General features: G+C 42.2%; 1 protein-coding gene across 1 annotated transcript in view; it reads left to right on the top strand.

Annotated features, from left to right (window-relative positions):
* Window positions 1–12,930, top strand: part of LOC139763339 (substance-K receptor-like) — a 571,743-nt gene extending 558,813 nt beyond the window's left edge. The window contains exons 7-8 of the mRNA XM_071689360.1: window positions 12,334–12,424; window positions 12,797–12,930. Of these exons, the coding sequence (XP_071545461.1) occupies window positions 12,334–12,424; window positions 12,797–12,930 (225 nt within the window). The remainder of the gene's footprint in view (window positions 1–12,333; window positions 12,425–12,796) is intronic.
* The last annotated feature ends 2,853 nt before the right edge of the window (window positions 12,931–15,783 follow it).

The raw sequence follows: 15,783 nt of genomic DNA, 5'->3' as shown, positions 1-15,783 counted from the left end.
TGGTCAATCTTTCCTCACTCATCCTCTCCATGTGCCCAAACCACTTCAAAACACCCTCTTCTGCTCTCTCAACCACGCTCTTTTTATTTCCACACATCTCTCTTACCCTTACGTTACGCACTCGATCAAACCACCTCACACCACACATTGTCCTCAAACATCTCATTTCCAGCACATCCATCCTCCTGCGCACAACTCTATCCATAGCCCACGCCTCGCAACCATACAACATTGTTGGAACCACTATTCCTTCAAACATACCCATTTTTGCTTTCCGAGATAATGTTCTCGACTTCCACACATTCTTCAAGGCCCCCAGGATTTTCGCCCCCTCCCCCACCCTATGATCCACCTCCGCTTCCATGGTTCCATCCGCTGCCAGATCCACTCCCAGATATCTAAAACACTTCACTTCCTCCAGTTTTTCTCCATTCAAACTCACCTCCCAATTGACTTGACCCTCAACCCTACTGTACCTAATAACCTTGATCTTATTCACATTTACTCTTAACTTTCTTCTTCCACACACTTTTCCAAACTCAGTCACCAGCTTCTGCAGTTTCTCACATGAATCAGCCACCAGCGCTGTATCATCAGCGAACAACAACTGACTCACTTCCCAAGCTCTCTCATCCCCAACAGACTTCATACTTGCCCCTCTTTCCAAAACTCTTGCATTTACCTCCCTAACAACCCCATCCATAAACAAATTAAACAACCATGGAGACATCACACACCCCTGCCGCAAACCTACATTCACTGAGAACCAATCACTTTCCTCTCTTCCTACACGTACACATGCCTTACATCCTCGATAAAAACTTTTCACTGCTTCTAACAACTTTCCTCCCACACCATATATTCTTAATACCTTCCACAGAGCATCTCTATCAACTCTATCATATGCCTTCTCCAGATCCATAAATGCTACATACAAATCCATTTGCTTTTCTAAGTATTTCTCACATACATTCTTCAAAGCAAACACCTGATCCACACATCCTCTACCACTTCTGAAACCACACTGCTCTTCCCCAATCTGATGCTCTGTACATGCCTTAACCCTCTCAATCAATACCCTCCCATATAATTTACCAGGAATACTCAACAAACTTATACCTCTGTAATTTGAGCACTCACTCTTATCCCCTTTGCCTTTGTACAATGGCACTATGCACGCATTCCGCCAATCCTCAGGCACCTCACCATGAGTCATACATACATTAAATAACCTTATCAACCAGTCAACAATACAGTCACCCCCTTTTTTAATAAATTCCATTGCAATACCATCCAAACCTGCTGCCTTGCCGGCTTTCATCTTCCGCAAAGCTTTCACTACCTCTTCTCTGTTTACCAAATCATTTTCCCTAACCCTCTCACTTTGCACACCACCTCGACCAAAACACCTTATATCTGCCACTCTATCATCAAACACATTCAACAAACCTTCAAAATACTCACTCCATCTCCTTTTCACATCACCACTACTTGTTATCACCTCCCCACTTGCGCCCTTCACCGAAGTTCCCATTTGCTCCCTTGTCTTACGCACTTTATTTACCTCCTTCCAGAACATCTTTTTATTCTCCCTAAAATTTAATGATACTCTCTCACCCCAACTCTCATTTGCCCTTTTTTTCACCTCTTGCACCTTTCTCTTGACCTCCTGTCTCTTTCTTTTATACATTTCCCACTCAATTGCATTTTTTCCCTGCAAAAATCGTCCAAATGCCTCTCTCTTCTCTTTCACTAATACTCTTACTTCTTCATCCCACCACTCACTACCCTTTCTAATCAACCCACCTCCCACTCTTCTCATGCCACAAGCATCTTTTGCGCAATCCATCACTGATTCCCTAAATACATCCCATTCCTCCCCCACTCCCCTTACTTCCATTGTTCTCACCTTTTTCCATTCTGTACTCAGTCTCTCCTGGTACTTCCTCACACAGGTCTCCTTCTCAAGCTCACTTACTCTCACCACCCTCTTGACTCCAACATTCACTCTTCTTTTCTGAAAACCCATACAAATCTTCACCTTAGCCTCCACAAGATAATGATCAGACATCCCTCCAGTTGCACCTCTCAGCACATTAACATCCAAAAGTCTCTCTTTCGCACGCCTGTCAATTAACACGTAGTCCAATAACGCTCTCTGGCCATCTCTCCTACTTACATAAGTATACTTATGTATATCTCGCTTTTTAAACCAGATATTCCCAATCATCAGTCCTTTTTCAGCACATAAATCTACAAGCTCTTCACCATTTCCATTTACCACACTGAACACCCCATGTATGCCAATTATTCCCTCAACTGCCACATTACTCACCTTTGCATTCAAATCACCCATCACTATGACCCGGTCTCGTGCATCAAAACCACTAACACACTGATTCAGCTGCTCCCAAAACACTTGCCTCTCTTGATCTTTCTTCTCATGCCCAGGTGCATATGCACCTATCTCTCCTTTTTTCTCATCTTGGTTACATCGACAGACATTTAGGCACCCCAATCTGAGCCTTCGAGGAGGATGAGCACTCCCCGTGTGACTCCCTTCTTCTGTTTCCCCTTTTAGAAAGTTGAAATATAAGGAGGGGAGGGTTTCTGGCCCCCCGCTCTCGTCCCTTTTAGTCGCCTTCCACGACTCGTGAGGAATGCGTGGGAAGTATTCTTTCTCTCATATATATATATATATATATATATATATATATATATATATATATATATATATATATATATATATATATATATATATATATATATATATATATATATATACATATATATATATATATATATATATATATATATATATATATATATATATATATATATATATATATATATATATATATATATATATATATATATATATATATATATATACATATATATATATATATATATGTATATATTTATATATATATATATATATATATATATATATATATATATATATATATATATATATATATATATATATATATATATATATATATATATGAGAGAAAGAATACTTCCCACGCATTCCTCAAGTGTCGTGGAAGGCGACTAAAAGGGACGAGAGCGGGAGTCACCCGGGGAGTGCTCATCCTCCTCGAAGGCTCAGATTGGGATGTCTAAATGTCTGTCGATGTAACCAAGATGAGAAAAAAGGAGAGATAGGTAGTATGTTTGAGGAAACGAACCTGGAGGTTTTGGCTCTGAGTGAAACGAAGCTCAAGGGTAAAGGGGAAGAGTGGTTAGGCAATGTCTTGGGAGTAAAGTCAGGGGTTATTGAGAGTACAAGAGCAAGGGAAGGAGTAGCACTACTCCTGAAACAGGAGTTGTGGGAGTATGTGACATAGTGGAAGAAAGTAAATTCTAGATTGATATGGGTAAAACTGAGAGTTGATGGAGAGAGATGGGTGATTAGTGGTGCATATGCACCGGGGCATGAGAAGAAAGATCATGAGAGGCAAGTCTTTTGTTAGCAGCTGAATGAGTGTGTTAGTGGTTTTGATGCACAAGACTGGGTTATAGTGATGGGTGATTTGAATGCAAAGGTGAGTAATGTGGCAGTTGAGGGAAAAATTGGTATACATGGGGTGTTCAGTGTTGTAAATGGAAATGATGAAGAGCTTGTAGATTTATGTGCTGAAAAAGGACTGGTGATTGGGAGTATCTGGTTTAAAAAGCGAGATATACATAAGTATACGTATTCAAGTAGGAGAGATGGCCAGAGAGCGTTATTGGATTACGTGTTAATTGATAGTCGCGCGAAAGAGAGACTTTTGGATGTTAATGTACTGAGAGGTGCAACTGGAGGGATGTCTGATCATTATCTTGTGGAGGCGAAGGTGAAGATTTGTAGGGGTTTTCAGAAAAGAAGAGAGAATGTTGGGGTGAAGAGAGTGGTGAGAGTAAGTGAGCTTGGGAAGGAGACTTGTGTGAGGAAGTACCATGAGAGACTGAGTACAGAATGGAAAAAGGTGAGAACAAATGAGGTAAGGGGAGTGGGGGAGGAATGGGATGTATTTAGGGAAGCAGTGATGGCTTGCACAAAAGATGCTTGTGGCATGAGAAGCGTGGGAGGTGGGTTGATTAGAAAAGGTAGTGAGTGGTGGGATGAAGAAGTAAGATTATTAGTGAAAGAGAAGAGAGAGGCATTTGGACGATTTTTGATCGAGTGTGATTCACATGTTTACCAAATGTCGTCCTAGCTTCGTCTCTTCGTTGTATATCAACTGACTGTTATATTTCTTGTGTCTCCCCTGATGATGTGTTTATTACACGAAAGTGCACTTGGGAACTTTTCGTGTTTCATTTTCCCCGTGGACTCTTAGGAATATCTTGATCACGCGCAATATTGTGATCCTTTCCAACATGTATTCCACACGTCTCTTCTATTACTTCTCTACAAGCTGTCCTGGACTTTCTCCTTTCGTTACTGCTTTCTCCAAATCGCTAATCAAGGATCATCAACTGAAGTTACGATTTGAATTTCTTAGGAAATGCCTTGATGAACAAGTGATGCCAAGATCTGTCCTACCTCAACGTTTGTTGCAGCTGTCTGGTCGACCATTTGCCAATTTCAAAATATTATTTTAAAGAAAAACATTGAATTAAAGAAACTTGAAATGGAGGAGGCTTTTCGCATTTCAAGAGAGAAGAACCGTGCCTCTCAAATTACAATACCGACACATTGGAAGAACCGGATGTTTGACTATTGCTATGATAAATTAAGTAAAGAACGCAATAGGCTACAAGTGTCACTAAATCGTAAGTTGGACCATCTTATTGAAAACAGCGACTGGACCAAGAACACAGACCCAACTTTTGTGGTAAACCTGTCTAATAAACAACTAGATAAAGATTCCTTGTGTGCATTAGGCTATGGTTTAAGTCTTGTGTGCTCTAACAGAGAAGCCAGCTGTGTTGATGTCACAAAGTCTTTTTGTAATTTAGAAAAATACAGTAATTTAAGTAATGATATTATCAATATCTGTAAGGGTTTAGTGTATGCCAGTTTGTCAAAACCAGTGGAAGCTAATTGCCCTAAAAGATTCATTAGAGCTATCAATACTTTAATAAAAGACAAGGATATACATATTACTAAAGCAGATAAGGCTAACTCTGTTATGATTTTAGACAAAAGTAACTATTTATCTAAAACGAATGATCTTCTAAATGATAACACAACATATTCTAAACTTAGTAAAAATCCCTTAGAAGCAGTTAATTCTCACTTCAATAAAGAAATGAAGTTGTTGAAAGGTAACATTTCTCTTATGAAAAGTTTGTCATCTTTGTCCCCTTCATTGCCATATATGTATGGACTTATCAAAACACATAAACAGAATTTTCCAGCAAGACCTATAGTGAGTTCAGTAGGCTCCATCACATATAAATTGTCAAAATGGTTAGTTTCTTTATTAAGCCCTTTAGTGGGTAAGGTATCAAATTCTAATATCATGAACAATGTAGATTTAGTCAACAAGCTAAACAATATCATTGTTAATTTTGATTTCAAACTAGTTAGCTTTGATGTTTCCTCACTTTTCACTAAAGTTCCAGTTGATGACCTTTTAGAATATTTATTTGATGTGTTGGATGATATTCATTTACCTGTTTCAAAGTCTAATTTCATTGAACTGATAAAATTGTGTATAAAAGACTGTATATTTCAATTTGATGGAGATTATTATGCTCAAAAATTTGGTATGGCAATGGGTAACCCTCTTTCACCTGTACTAAGTAATCTTTATATGGAATTTATTGAAACAAAATTACTAAAGGATATCTTACCTTCTAATGCAATTATGGTTTAGGTATGTAGATGATGTTCTTTGTGTTTGGCCAACAAATGAAAATGTACAAATATTTCTCCCCTTACTTAACAATTTAGTACCTTCCATCAAATTTACTGTGGAAAATGAAAATAATGGTATGTTACCATTTTTAGGTTGCATGATCCATAGACAAGGAAACAAGTTTAAGTTTAGCATATACAGAAAACCCACCAATGTATGCTCATATATCCATTATCATTCATCTCAACATGACAGAGTTGAATTATCATCATTTCAATCTATGTTCCTTAGGGCATTACGTATTTGCAGTCCAGAGTTTATTGATGATGAGTTTGAGAAGATATATTCTATTGGATCTAAGTTAAAGTACCCTAGATCTTTCATCGATAAATCCCTTAAGTTAGCAAAGAAATCATTTTATAGAGTTGAGCCCAAACCTCCCATTGACACCAAGAATCTTTTAGTTCTCCCTTTTAATGATAATTTCACTTTGCTTCCCATGCTTCTTAAATCCTTTAATGTAAATGTTGCCTTTAGCAACAATAATACTATAAAGAATATCTTAATCAGGAATTCACCAGAAAATTCTCTTGGTTGCATCTATAAAGTCTCTTGTGGAAACTGTGATAGATTTTATGTTGGTCAGACTGGTAAGGATCTTTTTGTTAGACTTAAGCAACATAGATATAATATAAGAACGGGACAAGAATCAAATGCCTTGTTTAATCATGTTAAAAACTATGATCATTGTATTGACTGGAGTAACGCCTTCTCAGTTATTAACTCTAACTTTATTACCAAGAGAAATATCATTGAATCTTCTTTTATTAAATACACAAAGAATTATAATCTTAATATTAGTGATGGTCTATGCAAATTAGATAACTTTATTGTTGATAAGATTTGTAAAATGATAAGTTTATGAACGCTCGTTGTATGTTTTGGACAATTACATGTTTGCGAAATGGCGTCCAAGCTTCGTCTCTTCGATGTATATCAACTGACTGTTATATTTCTCTCTTGTGTCTCCCCTGATGATGTGATTATTACACGAAAGTGCACTTGAGAACTTTTTGTTTTTCATTTTCCCCGTGGACTCATAGGAATATCTTGATCACCCGCAAAATTGTGATCACATATATATATATATATATATATATATATATATATATATATATATATATATATATATATATATATATATATATATATATATATATATATATATATATATATTTGGTTAGTTAAAGCAAGATCACAAAAACTGAAGAGGTATAGCACTTTGGCTTCGAAATATGATTTACTATTTTTCTGCAGTATGAGTGATGGATGAGACATGCACTTGGAGAACCCAGAAGGGAAGAAGTCAATCACGCTCTCATTTCACTCTGTTTATGAGCAGCGAGGATCGCCTTCTTCCGCTCTCTGAGAACACTCGATGCAGACGCACGGAGGTGATGAGGCGGATGTGCCATCGTAAGAACTCGGTTATACATGGGAAAGGATCGGAATCGCTTACACACACACACACACACACACACACACACACACACACACACACACACAGTGTCTGTGAGTGACGCACGTGCTTGCCCGAGGTCGAACTATCTTAGGGTTCGCACCCTGAGCGCGGTAGTCGGCCCACACCAAACCCAGGTGCTCATTCTTTTCTCGGGGCTGGTCCGTAAACGGGAACCTGGAGTGTGTATGTGTGTGTGTGGGGGGGGGGGGGGCGTCAGGTCTTGGTACATATATACAAGGTTAAGAGACGGGGCAACTCTCTCCCACCTTAACACACAAAGAATGATCACGTAATCAAGTAAACAGAACCATGCACCCACACTTGCTGGAAAATGGCTCTCACAATTACATCAGGAATATATCTTCTTTCTCTCCTTCCTTCTTCTTCAAGAAAGGACGAGATGTAATGCGTCCTAGAAATCCCACGTCTGTTATATTTCTCCCAGGACAAGAGAGTTTCGTCTTTTCACAATACATGTAGGATCTCTAACACAGTATGATTTATTGCAACTGATCCATCATTACCTTTCTTTTATCAGACACAAAATCTGTAAGACCTCCTTGCCTCTGTGTTTTCCCTAGTATAAGTCATGTATTTTTTATGTACTTTTTTTCTTATGACTGATTATTCCACTGACGTAAAGACATGAAGGTATTTTGCGGCACACGTGATCAAGAATCAGTGATTTATCTCTTCTAGTTGATAAAATTCATTGACTCCTTCAGCTTCCATCACTTCTATCAACTCATTCTCTCTTGACCAGAATACGAATCTGATGATAAATTGCTAATGTAACCAGGGAAGGTAATTTTGAGATCATTTAGTCACTGCAAAGCATTTATATGATGAGCCAGACCTAATTACTGGAGCCAGCGTGTTGCCTCACTGCTCAGGGCCAGACAATGTAATAACCTGACCAAACTCACTCCGCGACAACAAGGGTGGACGTCAGTTCAGGTGCAGTGAGGAGGATAGGCCCTGAATAACCTCACAGCCCTGTTGTGTATCACTTGAAAGACTATCCTCACGACCCTGGCAAGAATCACTTGGGAGACTATCCTCACGACCCTGGCAAGAATCACTTGAGAGACTATCCTCACGACCCTGGCAAGAATCACTTGGGAGACTATCCTCACGACCCTGGCAAGAATCACTTGAGAGACTATCCTCACGACCCTGGCAAGAATCACTTGAGAGACTATCCTCACGACCCTGGCAAGAATCACTTGGGAGACTATCCTCACGACCCTGGCAAGAATCACTTGGGAGACTATCCTCACGACCCTGGCAAGAATCACTTGGGAGACTATCCTCACGACCCTGGCAAGAATCACTTGGGAGACTATCCTCACGACCCTGGCAAGAATCACTTGGGAGACTATCCTCACGACCCTGGCAAGAATCACTTGAGAGACTATCCTCACGACCCCGGCAAGAATCACTTGAGAGACTATCCTCACGACCCTGGCAAGAATCACTTGGAGACTATCCTCACGACCCTGGCAAGAATCACTTGGGAGACTATCCTCACGACCCTGGCAAGAATCACTTGAGAGACTATCCTCACGACCCTGGCAAGAATCACTTGGGAGACTATCCTCACGACCCTGGCAAGAATCACTTGAGAGACTATCCTCACGACCCCGGCAAGAATCACTTGAGAGACTATCCTCACGACCCTGGCAAGAATCACTTGGAGACTATCCTCACGACCCTGGCAAGAATCACTTGGGAGACTATCCTCACGACCCTGGCAAGAATCACTTGAGAGACTATCCTCACGACCCCGGCAAGAATCACTTGAGAGACTATCCTCAGGACCCTGGCAAGAATCACTTGAGAGACTATCCTCACGACCCTGGCAAGAATCACTTGAGAGACTATCCTCACGACCCTGGCAAGAATCACTTGAGAAACTATCTTCACGACCCCGGCAAGAATCACTTGAGAGACTATCCTCACGACCCTGGCAAGAATCACTTGAGAGACTATCCTCACGACCCCGGCAAGAATCACTTGAGAGACTATCCTCACGACCACGGCAAGAATCACTTGAGACTATCCTCACGACACTGGCAAGAATCACTTGAGAGACTATCCTCACGACCCTGGCAAGAATCACTTGAGAGAATATGCTTACGATCCTGGCAAGAATCACTTGAGAGACTATCCTCACGACCCTGACAAGAATCACTTGAGAGACTATCCTCACGACCCTGGCAAGAATCACTTGAGAGACTATCCTCACGACCCTGGCAAGAATCACTTGAGAGACTATCCTCACGACCCTGGCAAGAATCACTTGAGAGACTATCCTCACGACCCCGGCAAGAATCACTTGGGAGACTATCCTCACGACCCCGGCAAGAATCACTTGAGAGACTATCCTCACGACCCTGGCAAGAATCACTTGAGAGACTATCCTCACGACCCTGGCAAGAATCACTTGAGAGAATATGCTCACGACCCTGGCAAGAATCACTTGAGAGACTATCCTCACGACCCTGACAAGAATCACTAGAGAGACTATCCTCACGACCCTGGCAAGAATCACTTGAGAGACTATCCTCACGACCCTGGCAAGAATCACTTGAGAGACGATCCTCACGACCCCGGCAAGAATCACTTGAGAGACTATCCTCACGACCCTGGCAAGAATCGCTTGAGAGACTATCCTCACGACCCTGGCAAGAATCACTTGAGAGACTATCCTCACGACCCCGGCAAGAATCACTTGAGAGACTATCCTCTCGACCCCGGCAAGAATCACTTGAGAGACTATCCTCACGACCCTGGCAAAAATCACTTGAGAGACAATCCTCACGACCCTGGCAAGAATCACCTGAGAGACTATCCTCACGAACTCGGAAAGAATCACTTGAGAGACTATCCTCACGACACTGGCAAGAATCACTTGAGAGACTAGCCTCACGACCCTGGCAAGAATCACTTGAGAGACTATCCTCACGACCCTGGCAAGGATCACTTGAGAGACTATCCTCATGACCCTGGCAAGAATCGCTTGAGAGACTATTCACACGACCCTGGCAAGAATCACTGAGAGACTATCCTCTCGACCCCGGCAAGAATCACTTGAGAGACTATCCTCACGACCCTGGCAAAAATCACTTGAGAGACATCCTCACGACCCTGCAAGAATCACCTGAGAGACTATCCTCACGAACCCGGAAAGAATCACTTGAGAGACTATCCTCACGACACTGGCAAGAATCACTTGAGAGACTACCTCACGACCCTGGCAAGAATCACTTGAGAGACTATCCTCACGACCCTGGCAAGGATCACTTGAGAGACTATCCTCATGACCCTGGCAAGAATCGCTTGAGAGACTATTCACACGACCCTGGCAAGAATCACTGAGAGACTATCCTCACGACCCTGGCAAGAATCACTTGAGAGACTATCCTCACGACTCTGACAAGAATCACTTGAGAGACTATCCTCATGACCCCGGCAAGAATCACCTGAGAGACTATCCTCACGACCCTGGCAAGAATCACTTGAGAGACTATCCTCACGACCCTGGCAAGAATCACTTGAGAGACTATCCTCACGACCCTGGCAAGAATCACTTGAGAGACTATCCTCATGACCCCGGCAAGAATCACCTGAGAGACTATCCTCACGACCCTGGCAAGAATCACTTGAGAGACTATCCTCACGACCCTGACAAGAATCACTTGAGAGACTATCCTCACGACCCTGGCAAGAATCACTTGAGAGACTATCCTCACGACTCTGACAAGAATCACTTGAGAGACTATCCTCATGACCCCGGCAAGAATCACTTGAGAGACTATCCTCACGACCCTGGCAAGAATCACTTGAGAGACTATCCTCACGACCCTGACAAGAATCACTTGAGAGACTATCCTCACGACCCTGGCAAGAATCACTTGAGAGACTATCCTCACGACCCTGACAAGAATCACTTGAGAGACTATCCTCACGACCCTGGCAAGAATCACTTGAGAGAATATGCTCACGAACCTGACAAGAATCACCTGAGAGACTATCCTCACGACCCTGGCAAGAATCACTTGAGAGACTATCCACACGACCCTGTCAAGAATCACTTGAGAGACTATCCTCACGACCCTGGCAAGAATCACTTGAGAGACTATCCTCACGACCCTTACAAGAATCACTTGAGAGACTATCCACACGACCCTGGCAAGAATCACTTGAGAGACTATCCTCACGACCCTGACAAGAATCACTTGAGAGACTATCCTCACGACCTTGGCAAGAATCACTTGAGAGACTATCCTCACGACCCTGGCAAGAATCACTTGAGAGACTATCCTCACGACCCTGGCAAGAATCACCTGAGAGACTATCCTCATGACCCTGACAAGAATCACTTGAGAGACTATCCACACGACTCTGGCAAGAATCACTTGAGAGACTATCCTCACGACCCTGACAAGAATCACTTGAGAGACTATCCTCACGACTCTGACAAGAATCACTTGAGAGACTATCCTCACGACCCTGGCAAGAATCACTTGAGAGACTATCCTCACGACCCTGGCAAGAATCACTTGAGAGACCATCCTCACGACCCTGGCAAGAATCGCTTGAGAGACTATCCTCACGACCCTGGCAAGAATCACTTGAGAGACTATCCTCACGACCCTGGCAAGAATCACTTGAGAGACCATGCTCACGACCTTGGCGTATATCACTGTGAGACTTTCCTCACGACTTTGACGCATGGCTGTGAGACTGTCCTCACAGCTGTTGCCAGTCCTGAGATGCTACGAGCAAATTTGCTACTGAACTTTGGGGATGTTACAGATAGTTTCTGACACAGACGGGATATCAAGGTAATTCAGAAGAAGAAGAAGAAGAAGAAGAAGAAGAAGAAGAAGAAGAAGAAGAAGAAAGAACAGAAATTCATATGAGAATACGAGATGGTCAATTAGCGTGACAGTATGAAAGGCTGTCCCTCTTAGACAGTCACGTATGGATACGCTCTGTGTCCCAAAGATCGTAGAATCATGTGTTACGATCCCAACCGCCCTCAACCCCGGTGGGTATCGATCCCAGAACATATCAGCCCTGGCTTATGTACCTCAAGGTAAAAATCGAGGGTGACATCTGTAAACACCAAACTTGACAATGATCACATTGCATTAATGAACAAGTCAGGATCACTAATACACGCTTATCACATTGCATTAATGAACAAGTCAGGATCACTGATACACTTGAAGAAATCAACAAAACATTATATTGCAAGAGAACAAATTATGATCGGAACACAAGATGGACGCCGTGGTGGACTAGCCACTGAAACATTTATTCTAATTGAATGTGAAATTCAAACCTGCTCATAAATACTGCGCTTTTCTTCCATGAAATAATGCCTATGACCGTATCCTTCGATGTGACAATTAATTAAGGAAAGATGACAACAATATGGGCAAATGCAACCTGATTGTATACACAGAGACACCAGCGCACACCTCTCGTCACCTAGCAAACCATCAGCAGAGTGAGCGAGTGCACAGTGCACACCTCTCGTCACCTAGGAAGCCATCAGCAGAGCGAGTGAGTGCACAGTGCACACCTCTCGTCACCTAGCAAACCATCAGCTGAGCGAGCGAGTGCACAGTGCACACGTCTAGTCACCAGCAGAGAGAGCGAGTCTGCACTGTCACTCTGCGTTTCAGCCATATACGTAGCTCCAGCTCTCAAAATTATTGTTTTAACATAACAATCACTTCTTTATACAGAGAAGTGATAACTATACTTCTTTGTGCAATACTTTGATAATGATTTATAAAAACAAAATAATGTCAATGACATAATTAAAGAAAAGAAGATTTATAACATTTTCCAAAACTCTCCATAAACTGGACGCTTTGCAGTGCATCCGAAGACTGGACCTGTTGCACTGCTTCCAAAGCTTTCTATAAACTTGCCCTACTGTAAGTGGTCAAGAAAGGCCTGACCCAAATTCTAACTTGGTATAGGGCCGCCTAGTGATGAAAGATCTACCAGTACAACTATTGACGTTCTAGGCTGCATGTTCGCCAGCCATAAACAAAAGCAGCTGAAGGAGGTCGGGGAAAGGCTATCAGACCTTTTACCAGGATCATAAGAAGTCATGGTGAAGTTACACGCAACCTGTGGTTTTGCCTCTCAGTACCAGGAAAATGAACTCCACTTACTCTCAGCCGCCATTAGAAAAGAGTAAATTTCCCCACCAGTGTCGCCTTTACAACGAAGATATAGGGCTTCCCGAAGCCTTCCCGTGGTGGGCAGTGTGAGGCTGGGGAGAAACGCTTCTCCGATGCGAAAAATCCACAACTGAAAATATTAGCAGCAGAGCCATTTACACGCATCGTGTGTGTGTGTGTGTACTGGGGTGTCAGATATTGGCGTCGGGCCTCACCACAGGAGGCGCCAGGCTTGCATCTGAATACATGGGGGCAACTGACTCCCCCCCGGTAATGAGATAAGTGGGCACCCCATCGAGTTCACTCATGGGGAAAAATATCAACATGACACTGACTCGACCATCACCTGTGGTCAGAAGGGGAAATGGCCAGCACCTCAGCATGACGTTAGATAACAGAGGATCAGCCGGGCAGAGTAGGGAGATGAAGGAGTTTTGTGTTGACTGAACCATCACAAAACCTCTCCAGACCTGCCAATCTGTATTGATATCCAGACTCACAAATTATGACCTACTCTCGCCGACCCAGTTTCAAACAGGTCTTTTTGTGTGCCGCTTAGTGACCCATTTGAATCTTAGTGGAATCCCTTGAATCTTAGTGAAATCTTTTGAATCTTTGTGAAATTCTTTAAATCTTAGTGAAATCCTAGCAAATGGCTCCAACTTCTCGAGTTGCCTGCTCAAGATGCTATAGGGAGTTCACCAGGGATTTTCTCGTCAGAGAAGGTGAATACACTTTTTTTTTTTGTTTTGCTAAGTATTTGATAGGCTTTCGATAAGTGTTAAGAAAAACAGTGAAGCCTTGGAGGAACTAGATGTTAGGATGAAAACGTGGGAGGAGGAAGCAATACAGGAAACAGATACAGGTATATCATCTCAGGTAAAAAGCTTAGATAGTAAGATAGCAACCGTTGAGACAAGGTGTAATGATCTAGACTATGGTACTTCAGTGATCTAGTTATGACACATTTCTTCCCTGCCATTTTTCAACTTTTCTCAGTTAATGAGACTTATCGCCCCGTTCCCATAACCTTCTATGACTTACTCTTTCCCACTCGAAATGTCCTAGATATAACCTACTCTTCCCCATTGAAACGACCTATCATGACCTACCCTTTTCCTTCTCAGTGACCTCTATGTCCCAATCTTTTCCAAGTCACTGATGTATCACGACCTACTCTTGTCCAGCCTGAGCGATCTGTCATGAACCTACCCTGTACTTTCTCAACGATGTCGTGCTGAGTCCACCAGAGTTATGTGGTGTAACTGCCATCCCGTCCTTGTGTTTGGAATAACCAATAATGATGTGATAATCGCATTTACTGCTTCCGACGACAGACTCGGTACAGTTATGGAAGGCAATATGGTACAGAATTCACATCCTCATGTGAAATTATCATTCCGTCTTTCCTCTTTTCTTTCCTAGCTTGGACATGAAAATTGTAGCCACTCTTCTCTCTGCAACTCATCTCTCCTATTATCTTTGTTGTTCTCCATCGCACCTTTCTCCTTGAGCTCTATGTGGCTCCTCAAAGGGCGGTGTCCAGACTTGAGATGCATATTCTAATCCATGTCTCTCGTATGCTGCATAATTACCTTCACTTGAGATTCATCTACATGATCCACTTGTCCTTCGTAGTCTGGTTAGAGCAGGGAGTTACTCCCCCATGTTCTTCGCAGGCATCCTCAGCTTAAGGGATCACATGAAGCAGGTCACTAGTATGCCATCATGAACCAATTGCATTACCTCAACCTCCCTCTGTGCCGGTCCTACGAGAGTGTGGCGATGATGAAGGCAACTTCTCATCTTAACTGTCTCGGGTCTCATAATCTTGCCACTGAAATTCCCTTTACATCAGCTACAGATATTCCTCTCTAGTTTATCACAAGGGTTAGAAGAGTGATATGTATGTCCCTTTAGCAGATGTCCTCCTCTGTATAAGGATATCTATGTGATATAGAGGTATTAATATGTGATATTCACGCGATATCGACAAATCAAGATGTAACATAGAGGAATCAAGACGATATCGAGAAATCAAGACTTGATATTAAGGAATCAAGACTTGATATCGAGGAATCAAGACTTGATATCGAGGAATCATGACGATATCGAGGAATCAAGACTTGATATCGAGGAATCAAGACTTGATATCGAGATATCAAGACTTGATATCGAAGAATCAACATTTGATATCGAGGAATCAAGACTTGATATCGAGGAATCATGACGATATCGAGAAAATAAGACTTGA

Source organism: Panulirus ornatus, chromosome 46 (assembly GCF_036320965.1).
Source record: "Panulirus ornatus isolate Po-2019 chromosome 46, ASM3632096v1, whole genome shotgun sequence".
NCBI classification, from domain to species: Eukaryota; Metazoa; Arthropoda; class Malacostraca; order Decapoda; family Palinuridae; genus Panulirus; species Panulirus ornatus.
This window is presented reverse-complemented; position numbering and strand designations above follow the sequence as displayed.